The 12,207-nt window shown below is 42.0% G+C and overlaps 1 protein-coding gene across 1 annotated transcript; it reads right to left on the bottom strand.

Moving 5' to 3' along the window:
* Positions 1-4,097: 4,097 nt before the first annotated feature.
* si:dkey-43k4.5 (potassium voltage-gated channel subfamily S member 1) lies at positions 4,098-11,015 on the bottom strand. Its single transcript, XM_035388612.1, has 3 exons — positions 10,788-11,015; positions 6,694-7,670; positions 4,098-4,613 (listed from the first exon to the last, which is right to left on the bottom strand). The coding sequence occupies exons 2-3, from the start codon at positions 7,657-7,659 to the stop codon at positions 4,098-4,100; spliced, it is 1,482 nt and encodes a 493-aa protein (XP_035244503.1). The 5' UTR covers positions 7,660-7,670; positions 10,788-11,015.
* Positions 11,016-12,207: the final 1,192 nt, after the last annotated feature.

Raw genomic sequence — 12,207 nt, 5'->3', positions numbered from 1 at the left:
TGAGTTGGCTATATCTGTTCGAACATCCTTACGCTGTTGTGAACTGACATTTTTCAAACAGCATATGGCTTTATTTACTAATGTTGATAACCACTCAAGGATGAGCGCTTCTTCAGTGATCAATTTAGCTATCGATAAACGATAGCTACTGTATAGTACAGTATACAGTGTACTTTAGTACAATAAATGTATAGTTGATACATGTATATTATACATATACGGATAAATAGGCCTACTGCATGTCAAGACATACACAGCCATCCACACACAATTTGAAAGCTTACAGATACCTGCCATCTGTTTTATGGTAAACCGTTTCGGTTTCAATCGACAGTCGGAGCGCTTACCAGTACCTATCATACCTACCTTGTGTGATTTTAGTGTGCTTTTGACCTTGATGCACTCTTGCCAAATTTTATTTTGGCCTTACAGACTTCTGAGGTGGCCCTTGGTGTCATATGACAAAGTGGCCTTGCCCTATATGAGGAAACTGAGGCCGGAGAGCCTACAGTATTATTAAGTGCACACGGCTGAGCACGCCTCACAGCTCCCACCCTCTTCAGACGTCTTTGAAAGTCCTGAAATATAGAAAAATAAAATCCAGGGTGTGAAAGCTCACGAACACTATGACATTTTGATGCAGGTACTCTAAAGATCTTCGATTTGCGCAATTCTACAGGTCCTTCTTGGCCATCTTGGACATGAGTTGTATACGTAACACCATCAGAATCCACGTTCTCTTGTGGATTTGGGGTTGACATACCTGATCCTAGGAAAGCATTCATTTTCAGGGATATTCAGGAATTTTTATTTTGCTTTATTAATATTCTGCAGCATTTTGAGATGTTTGGGAAAACAGAACTTGGGAAAGTGCTTGAATTGGTAGTATAGCATGGGAATCTGTACAATGCCTTACATTGAGTTAACATTAAAATATTCACACTCATAATTGTTTCATCTAATCAGGAAGACCCGGTACTACTGTACACTGCGATGAAAACAGTTTTTTTCAACTGAATTTTCATTGGATAAAATACATCATGCCCAAGTATGTCTGTATATGTTAAGCCTCTTTACTAATTACAAAGAGTATTGGTGCTTCTCAGTGCCAAGGCCCCCCATGCAGCACAAAACTGCTCTACCTACCCTCTACTGTACTGGCCATATTTCTCAATACAGGACCTTGCTAAAGTACTCAGCCCCATGCACAATTTTCACATTTTTTTTGTTGTCATGGTGCTTAGGATTTCATAATTCTGGTCCACACAACCTACTTAAAACAAGAAGAAAATAATTGAAAATAAAACATTGATGGGAGTATTCATCCCCTTCATTACCAGTGGTCATCTTAAATGCGTTCACTTGTGAGAAAAGAAAATTATCTTGACCAGTCAAAATGAGTTTAACGGCTTGTCTATGTAAATAAATGCTTCACATGCTTTCAGAATGAACACACCACTCTGTGTCCCCTCAGTCATGAAGTGTATTTTAAGCAAAGAAGAATTTCACTTACTGGTTGCTGCAGAACTTAATGGATGAAATGGCAGGTTAATGTAATTCATGAGTCAACAATATCTGGGTCACACCACAAAGCTGTTGTGTAATTGCAGTGTCATGAACTATTACAGGAAACAGCATTTCAGATCCCGTGAGCAATTTGCATCAAGGCGTTTAAGTGATGCAGTGAAGAGAAGGTAAAACAAGGTTAAGGTTTTGTGGTCAGACAAAGCAAATTTGGATCATGGGTCCTGCAGGAGAATAACCCAAAGTTCAGCCAATATCTTGACTTGACCCTGAAAGAAAATCTGTGACATGGCTTGAAAATTGCTGTCCATCAACAATTCCTTACCAACTTGGCACAGCCAACTGCCAAGAAGAATTGACAAAACATTCCGGTAAAAAAAAACCTTACTAGTGGAAATTTGGTAGAAGTTTATCCAAAAAAGAATCACAAACCAATTGCTGCCAAAGGTGCTTCCACCAAGTTTGGCACCTTTAGTTTGGCAGGGTGAAATAACATTTTCACTTTTAAAAGGTGTTCACATCTCTCAACAAAAGGGCACATAATTGGAAGAACGCTGATACTTTTGCAATATACTGTATGTTTAAATTTACTGCAACAGTCAGTTTAAGCCCAGGATCATGGAGAGATGTACAAATGGGGGGGGGGGGGGGGGGACTAAAAAAGAACCATAAATCATGCCTAACAAAACCTAGGTAATAGGTATATCAAGTTGTATTTTTAAATCTGTTAGGCTTTTTAAATGTTCATGTCATCTTTGGCTACCATTCTACTGCAGGCTGTAGTCAGCATTAAGCATTGTCTATGGGGATTGCGACATTTCCAAAATTAAGCATGATTATGAAGAAAAAAAACACAAAATAGATAGGAATTTTGACCCATCTCCCCCCCATGAAGAATTAAGTAAGTCTTTGGGTTGGCTGTGAAGGACACTGGGAGAAATGTGATTAAATATCTCAGAGTTATGAGTAGAAGACCAGAGCAAAGTAGTGAGTTCCTGTTTCCTGAAAGCTACAGCTTCCCCTGTAGAGAAGGGGAAGGTGTCTTTTGGACTGAAGCGGTATACAATAACTGGGACTAACCCGGAGAATGAGATAACCGCAAGGACTGACAGATTCACTCTCCGCTTTGAGTTAGAGCCTTGTTATATTACAGTGGAACCAAGATGATTACTTTCCCAGAAGACAACTGCCATTGCATAAGATGACCGCACCCCCTGCCCCCACCCAAACCGAAGAAAAAAAATGGTGGAGAGAATGCAGTGGTGGCTTTGGCCGGTACAAGGAGACTGACATATCACAACCCAGCTCACATGTGCATGATACTTTTAAAAGTCCTCACAGTGTTCTACTGGGAGGTTTTGAGTTTCCGTAGGAGGTATAAATCCTTAAATGTTCCAAGGAGCTAGTATTACTGCTAATGTGCACCGACATGCAGTAAGCCTCACAGAGGCTCTGCTTCAAGGGAAGTCTGAAAGCATTAGTGTAAGTGTCCATATTACACCGTTCAGGACTTAACAGGACTGCTGCTCTTCCTCCCATGGTCTGGAGGCCATTGGGGAAAGAACTCCACAGAACTGGAGCTTCGGAGATGCAAAAAATATTCAGGGGAACATTTTTTTCCATTTGAAAATGCAGGTTCAGCAGATGTGAGATAACGCTAATAACTCACTCAAACAAGGAACATCGGCCTTAATAAGATCAGAGCCCTGTGACTCAACTAAGTTTGTAGGCAGTTATGGTTTAATTTCATCAGTAAGTCATACCTCCCAGTCCAGTGAAATCAATGCTTGAGGGGAATTATGCTTCCATCTCTTCCATTCCATATTTAGCGACCGCATTTCTACGGGAGATAATCCAGGTCCTGCTTTCTAACAGTGCAGGGAAAGCAGCGCTGTTTGAATCTACTTTTTTGCTAGACTAGACCAAATAACAAAGATAAAACATTTCCACTTGTTTGATAAAATTTAAGAAGGAAAGAGATATGTCACACACATATTTACAAATATTTACATTATTCAGTAGCTCCTACAGTACATTTTACCCCCCCCATAAAGATTTTTGATTGGTGGGGGATGTTCTATAACAGCTTAATCCATAGATAAATGGGGTTATTGTGGAATTACTTAATTAGCCTCATTACTGTCACCATTATCATCATCAATATCATAGATTTTTTATCTCCTGTACAATTGATGTCATTAGGTCACAAGACATACTAAAAAGCTGCTGAAAAGTACTGTGTTGTTGGTGTGGCGTGGAAAAAACATCCCAGAGTCCCCCACACAGCAGTGGCTTTTAAGATTTCATGAGCTGCATGACGTGCACCAGGGCAGTGACGGAAGAGGTGCAATTTGTCATGCATGGGGAAAAAAACAGCATACCAGAGTCACGGCATAGGACAGAGATGACGGCACACTTTCTAATTCACTACAGGCACATTAAGTCCAGTCAATGAGTAGAGCCCATGCTTGCCCTTGATGCTACAGGTAATGCAGGTGACACAATTTAAAACGCAAGCCGTGTGACTGGGGGGCAGCACGGCGTAGTCGCACATCTTTGGGCGTTGCCAGCGCTCAGAAGTGGTGAGGCTCTTTCCTCCGCACCACGGCGCTGCCCCCCTCCCAGGAGGGCGGGACGTCCATGTAGCTGTAGTTGACTACCCCTCCTCCCTCGTCCTCCTCGTCCTCCTCCAGCTCCTCCAGGCACTGGCTGTCCCCGTCCAGGCTGCCGCCGGACTCCTCGGCCGGCCTCCTCCACCTCCTCTTGTTGTTGTTGCGCACGGAGGCCTCCAGGGCCTTCTGCTTGCGGTAGAAGTGGGAGAACTTGTTGAAGATGATGGTTATGGGCAGGGCCACCACCAGCGTCCCTCCCAGGATGCAGCCGCCGGCCGCCAGCTTGCCGGCGATGGTGACGGGCACCACGTCGCCGTAGCCCACGGTGGTCATGCTGACCGTGCCCCACCACCAGCAGGCCGGGATGGTGTCCAGGCCCACGTCCTCCTCGTACTCGGCCGTGTAGGCGATGCCCGAGAACACCGACACGCCCACCGCCAGGTACAGCAGGAGGATGCCCACCTCCCGGTAGCTGTGCTGCAGACGGGAAATGCACAGGAAGCAAGGGTAAGTGCAGGTACTGTGTTACGGTAGACATTTAGCCTCCTCTGTAATTGTGCTTATTAACAGGGGCCAAGCCAGCAATCCTGACAGCGCCACTCTCCTGAAAATGCCGGGAGTCTCCCATATTTAAAACTCATCTCTTGCAATCTCAGAAAAAATATGAAATCTTCTGGAAATGGTTCAGAAACCTCTGGAAAAATCTGCCAGTACCATTGACTTCTGGGCACCTCCCTATAATACACCTCTATATCTCCCAGAAAAGAATTTCAGTAGATTGGGCTGTCCTACCTAATGATCGACTAAAAACAGTTTGAACAAGAGCTGGACACCAATCATGATGGACACATGAGAACACTAGGGACACAATTTAACCTGCTTCCCAAGGATGGAAAGTAAGAACAAGGAGAAAAGGCAGTACAAACTCCAACTACTCTGAGTGCCCACCCCCTCTATCATAACCAACTTTATCCTACGCTACCCTAAATCTCTTCCTACACAGCATAACAAATAGAGAAAGAAACATCTGAGCCCTAAAATATTTATTCTGCTATAAACAGCCCTTTCCAATCCAGGGGAAAGTTTAAACCAAAAACCCTTCAAGAAGAAGTCATTTCACAGACTAGACTGTAGCTGAAGTAGCTGGTGACGCAGGGTGATATATGTTGTGGATCAGTGAGGGATTTTATTGTGATGCAGCATCAGTTGCCCTATCAACCAATGCTGCATAAAAATGATTTTTCTCACACCTCTCTTATTCCACTGGGGTGTAGATGTCCTGCATGAGTGTGTATGATGTGAGAGACAATGGCTTTGTAAATGGAGTCTGCAATCAAAGCCCCTTTCGTATAGTGAACAGTAAAAAGGAAAGCAAATACCATCACTCAGCAAGCTCCTGAGAGTCCCTTCTTTGTCTGTGTGTAACATGGATTATCTCCCAAAAAATGGGGGACCATGTATAAAAAGGGCCATATTCCAACACAGATATAGATGTAGATACCCTCAAATTAAATCTGACAGTCTGCACTTTTAACCTTTATATTCATTGTTCCATTTCAAATCCAATGTGCTGGAGTACAGAGCCAAAACCACAAAAATTGTGTCACAATCTGAATACTTACTGGCTGCGCTGTAAATGTAAAATTATTCAAACAGTGACACAATTTTTGTCATTTTGACTCTGCACTCTAGCACATTGGATTTGAAATTAAAGCAAGAATATGCAGTTAAATTGCATACTGTCAGCTTTAATTTGAGGGTGTGTATATCCAAATCTGGTGATCCATGTAGGAATTACAGCACTTTTTATGTATAGTCCCTTAATTTCAGGGAAGACATTCCATGCTACATACAGGCAAAGAGGAGACACTCACAGAAGCTTGCTGAGTGACAGCATTTTCAGTCCCTCTTCACTTATATTCATTGTTTCATTTCAAATCCAATTTGCGCCACTGTCCAAATACTTACGGACCACACCGTAACTGTATACGCATCTGAACTACATTTTAGCATTTTTACACATTAACATCTTGCTATAGATGTTGCAACACTTTTATTTAAGCTGAACATGCCTTTTGGGCTGGATCTCTCAAAAACAACTGCAGAGACATTCAAAACAGATGGGAATTCATGAGCAAAACAGTGTCCTCTGCTGGCAAACAATGAGAGAGGGTACACATTGTACTCCATTAAAGATCGATTCAAAATGCAATGTTTGGTTACGCACCAAACTGAAGGACCAAGTCATCAGTGATGCAATTAAATGCACTTACATTGGACAAGTCATATGCTGGTAACAATATTGGAAAACCCAAGGATTCATTTGAAAGCATTGAAACAATTTTCCTTTTCACTGAAACAGTTGTGTCTCAATTTGACTAGCAGTGAGGAAATTATAAAAGAACACAACCCAATTTCCAAAGGAAATTCAGAGGGGCAGAGTGTGCCCATTTACCCTGCGTGTTTGGTCCCTGCGTGGTTTGGTGCTATGGCTATAGGTATAGACATCCTGCTGGTAATGCAGCAGTGTAGCGTGGCAGGCATGCGCTCCGCTCACCCGCAGCGTGGCCCCCAGGGACCTCAGGCCCGTGGAGTGCCTGGCCAGCTTCAGCACTCGGAAGATTCTCATGAGGCGGAACACCTGCACCAGCTTTCCCAGGTTGCCCAGCTCCGACTCGCTGCCCGCCACCAGGTCGAAGAAGAAGGTGATGTAGATGGGCAACACGGACACAATGTCGATCACGTTCAGCGGGTGCAGGAAGAACTTGCGCCGGTTGGGCGCCAGCAGCATCCGCGTGACCACCTCGAAGGTGAACCAGCAGATGCAGAAGAGCTCCAGGGCCTGCATGGTGGGGTCCTCCAGCAGCTTCTCGTTCTCGTCGAACTTCTGGTACTCGGGGATGCTGTTGATGCACATGGCGGCGATGGAGGTGAGCACCACACCGATGGACACCAGGCTGAAGAGCTTGCTGGGGATGGAGTAGCCCGGGTTCTCCAGGGTCAGCCACAGGCACTTCCGCAGGCCCCCGCAGCGCATGTCCTGGAACTGCCGGATGTCCTTGTTGAGGTCGGAGATCTCGTCCACCGAGGTGTCCACGCTGCTCACGTCGCTGTCCTCGTCCCAGCTCTTGTGCCGGTTCTCCAGCTTGCGGTCGTGGTAGCGGTAGCTGCAGCAGCTGTCCAGGAAGAACTCGTTGATGCCCCAGTACTCGATCTCCTGGCAGAAGGAGAAGACGCACAGCTCCTCCATGATGTGCAGCTTGCCCGTCTGGTAGAAGTGCAGCACGTAGGGGAAGAGCCCCGGGTTGCGGTCGAAGTAGAACTCCCCCTGCTGGACGTCGTAGTCGTCGCACACCTGCAGGATGTCCTCCTCGGAGTGGCAGGCCAGCAGCCGGCCCAGGCGCGTGTCTGGGAACTTGCGCAGCGTGCTGGAGCACAGGCTCTGCTTCAGGCCGCCCACGTTGATGTGCACCAGCTTGTCCTCCGGGTCCGACACCCAGCGAGGCAGGTTCTCGTTCACCATGCTGCCGCTCACTGCAACACAGAGAACAGCCAGGCCTACTGCTCAGAGCATTCACTCAATACACCTATATCACAACTCAACATGCAATTGGCACTTGCTTCTTTAGATTAATGTAATCTAAAGAAACATGAATGTCAACCCAGTGAATCTGGTGAAAGGTTTGGATATGGTAGAGATCTGTACAGGTGTGAGTGCGGTGTGCTACTCACACATGCTGTTTGGTATTACCGTTTGCCAAGATAAAAAGAAAACGGTCTCTTTGAGGATCCAGTTCCAGAGGATTTATAGACCATTTGAAATGTAGGCTTGCTTCAGACCTAAGCAAGCAGTTCTGGTTATATTTTACATATAAATAAAGCAAATGACTCAATTTCTGAGAAATAACTGGAACAAAAATATTTGCCTATTAAAAAGGACTTCAGTGTATCAATAGACTTATTTTTCCCAGTTTATGCAAGCAATAATACCAAGGACGTTAGGACAGCATAATGGTGCACAATTAATATCATACATACCATAAGTGCAGAATTCAAGCTTAATAGATGACACTGTTTCTCATACTTTATTCTGGATGCATATACAAAAACGTATACTGCATCTGCGCATACTGTGTTCCCAGCATTCATGTCAAATTTATGTCCATAAAACTATTTGCTGGTATAATACAGAGAACAGTGAGCATGAACCAGAAAGGGTTGCAATAAATCAGGATTCCTGTACAGTGATTTTTAAACGAAGAACAGAGGGAGATTATTCAGTTAGAGAGGCATTTCCAAATTACCCTTCTGTAAACTACCATAAAATTTCAGTTGATAGAATATACTAAATATCATTCTAACCAAAATCTTCAGACTATGCCAATAACTCTGCTTTGCATTCTCCACCCTCAATAAATAACCATAACATAATGACAAGATATGATGTGAATTCATAGCATTACAGGTGTCTGTAGACTTATAATATACAGTTTCTGTTAATGTTATCAAAGTCACAAGTACTATTTCCATCATTCTTTCAAGTACTATTTCCATAAAAAGAATAAAGAACTGAAATATCCTCAGTTAAAACAACGTAATATGTCATTGGTCTTTTCTCAGTGAATACCACGACCATCCCTTATTTTGAATCCGTCGCTGTTTCATATTAAAACACCACACAAAACAAAACTGAGAATATTCCTCTTAAAATAATACAAATTACTTTGCTTCCTGCTCATTGGGTAGTGAAGCAGTCATTATTATAATATTGACATGTTATTTGGTGAGATTATTACGATCTACAATTTGATTTGGAGCAGGCAAATTCATTTGAGGGCCACCTGTACTGACAGGTTATCAGCAGAAAAACCTACACATATTGGATTCTATCTAAACATAAACAAACCCACAAATGCTTGGTTTACAGAGGAAATTGTGTCTCTGACGGTACACTTTCCTTGCTACAGTGAGAATGACAACCAGGCTGACAGATATGATACTTATCGGCTGTGATTGTTGCCAGATATTTCAAAAAACAGTACATAATGTCATCTAAATAATGGCTCTGTAGAACATTTGTTTTAAAATGTTTTATATAGAACTTTTCTCTCTATGAATCATGGTTTCAATCCTTTCAAAAAGCCCCATATTTCAAATGAAGAAACCTCTAGTCAGGGGGACATTTTAATCCTTTGTTTGCTACATGAAACACCGATAGGAGACTGATTTATGGTAACAGATGGTCCTTAAAATAGATGACAGGTATGAAGGTGTTCCCTCCTTTTGGAATAAATTAAAGTGCTTCAATCACCACTTCTAAGCTACATTTGCTTCAGGGACAATGAACGCGGAAAGTTCTCAACTGTAAGTAGAGTAATGTGGAGGAATGCAGTGGCTTTGTACACAGTAAAACGTCCCGTGTTGCTTCCAACACCCCAACAGAGTTTATATTCAAATAGGCTCTGCATGTACTCTATAAAATTTAAAAGTACCCTTTAAGATTTAACACTGAATATTTTACTGCGCATTGTCTAGATGTGCAGCAATGGTGACTGCATTCTTCTCCATACTTTTAAATGAGATACTCCCTGATCTTGCAAAGAAAATAGAGAAATAGAAAAAAACAATTTGTCATCTTTACCATGCATATTTATGCAAGAAAGACCTTTGGTGCATTTTAGAATGAGAAATGCCCCTATTGTTCTGCCACTTCTAACATGAGCTGTTTGCAGTGAGTTTTAGCTTTCAAACAGACTGATACACGAGAAACTTGTGAAATGGGTTGAGTGTCCCTTTACCAAATACTAATGGGATTTTCTTGACCATGAAAGTAAAAGGAGACTTGACTAGACACTTGAAATTACATTAAACGCTCACATTTCGTAAAACCTTTAGTAGGCCTACATTCCAGGGTCATTTATGACTCACTGTTTGGGCAGCTCAGACATTGCACGGAGCCGTATGATGAATTACCAAGAGTAAAAGCATCTGAACTGCATTATCTTCATCATTCCGATGATACAGTTTTAAAAGATTTTTGAAGTACCACCAAGCCCCAACCGACCTTCTAATATCTGTTGATATTATTAGGCTACCAAAAGCCCTTCCTGTCTTCACAATTTAATCAGTCGAAGCGTTCGACCAAGTAACCAAGTGCAGCTACGCGCGCGAAGCCACTAGGATAGGGTATGCCGTGGAGGACAGAAAATAAAGTTTATCAATTATTTATAAGAAATGGACTCAGAACCGCTGTACTGGAAAATATTCAACTAAAAATACGGCTCACATTCACAACATGGCCATTTTCAGTCTAGCAGTGATCGGTATTGACTTGAATGTGGTAAATTATATTTATATTTTAAACGTGTATTTGTTGCCCGTAGATCACTTTCTTTACTGATTATGCGCTCAAGAGAAATAGCATAATAAGCTACAATATCTAGAGAAACCATAATAAAACTAGTTACTTGTGTAATCCGCGCGTAATTTGTTGAAGTTGTTACCAGTCACAGATGATTTTCTTAAATCCCAGCACGTACATCCCAGCGTAATTAACAATGTTCACATATTCAATAATTAGTTCTGTGTTGATACGAACAATAAATACAATTAATTTATCGTCATATCCGATCCACCTGGGAATTATCCTACCTGCTGATATTTTCCTTGTGTCGCTCCTCAAAAAATCTCTTTATCCCATTTCTTCTCCTATTGGCAAGCCCTTGGGAAACACTTTGGCAAACTCATCCTGTAATTTCCATTATTTCTGATTATCAGTTTTTATGTCAAATATTGTGAAGTGCTCAATATTTTAACTAGCCATAAGACTTAATGCACGTGCATCGGTGTTTTGCTGTACTTTATCCGTTTCCCTGCGAGCGCAGCATCTCCTTTGATATGCGCTCAGCTTTACTCTTGTCACCCGCTCTCACCGTTAAGGGTTCATCGATATTTTACTGGATTCTCTGCAAGGGACCGTGTAAATATTACCCTAGTTCCTGTAAATACTTCTACATTCTCTCACACTATTTGACCATCACAGCCAAAAATGCAGACAAACCTATAATGGGCTTAATTTATTTAATTTTTACAGACGAGAAAGCACACACAGTTTATTTGGACTGAGATTCTGTGTTAGAAATATAAAAGTCCTTAAAGTTGGTTTTGTAGGACTATGACATATCTTACTAATAAGCCTCTACTAAATATACTTTTTGAAGATGATTTTTAAATAGCCTGTCAAGTGACACGTATTAGTGTAAAAGCAGATGCTCCCAAGACTAAAATATGTGCTTATCTCTGTAGTATGATGGATAATTTACATATTTTTGTATGTTTTCAAGTAAGAGGCATGTCCTTTATAGAAATGACTTTCAAGGAAATTGTAAAGCATCTGTCTGGTCCTAGTTTTTGCACTGCTTATGATTCCTGTCCTTGTTATTTGGATAATAATAACCTGCACCTCTTCCCCAAGTCTCAGAAATACAGTTTTGCTTCTGTCAAAACATGAAATGATATCAACTCAGAAGTTGAAATAATAAGAACTTAAAAGTACATGTAAAAATAAGATCTATAAATAGTACACTGACAGGGAGGTAAGCTTGGCTTAACCTATAAATAAAAAAGTGTTTCATTCCGCTTTTATCAGCACTATCTAATTGGAAACTGACATTTAAATCACATTTAAAGCATTTTCATATTCTGAACCTTTATTACTATTTCTTCTCTTTTTTTTCTTTGCACATTTATTTGGTATATTATACAAACTGTGTGGCAGGGCTGCTGGGGGTGGCCACTGCTCATGTGGTGGACAGACAGGACAAAACAACAGAAAGTTTGGCTTACCGCCTTTTATTTGTCCAAAAAACACCAAAACAATAGACATGCTGAAGAACAAAAAGAATGGCCAATCAGCCAACCAAAACTTCAAAGAAAAAGGAAAACGAAACCAAAACCACACACAACTGGCATGCACCCACTCCCAGCGCCCAAACACCTCTCCTCTAGGCCTGGGAGCCAGGCCACTAATAGAGCCCATAATTAGGTTGTAGGCCACAGCTGATGTGATTAC

The sequence above is a fragment of the Anguilla anguilla genome, chromosome 13, assembly GCF_013347855.1.
Source record: "Anguilla anguilla isolate fAngAng1 chromosome 13, fAngAng1.pri, whole genome shotgun sequence".
NCBI classification, from domain to species: Eukaryota; Metazoa; Chordata; class Actinopteri; order Anguilliformes; family Anguillidae; genus Anguilla; species Anguilla anguilla.
This window is presented reverse-complemented; position numbering and strand designations above follow the sequence as displayed.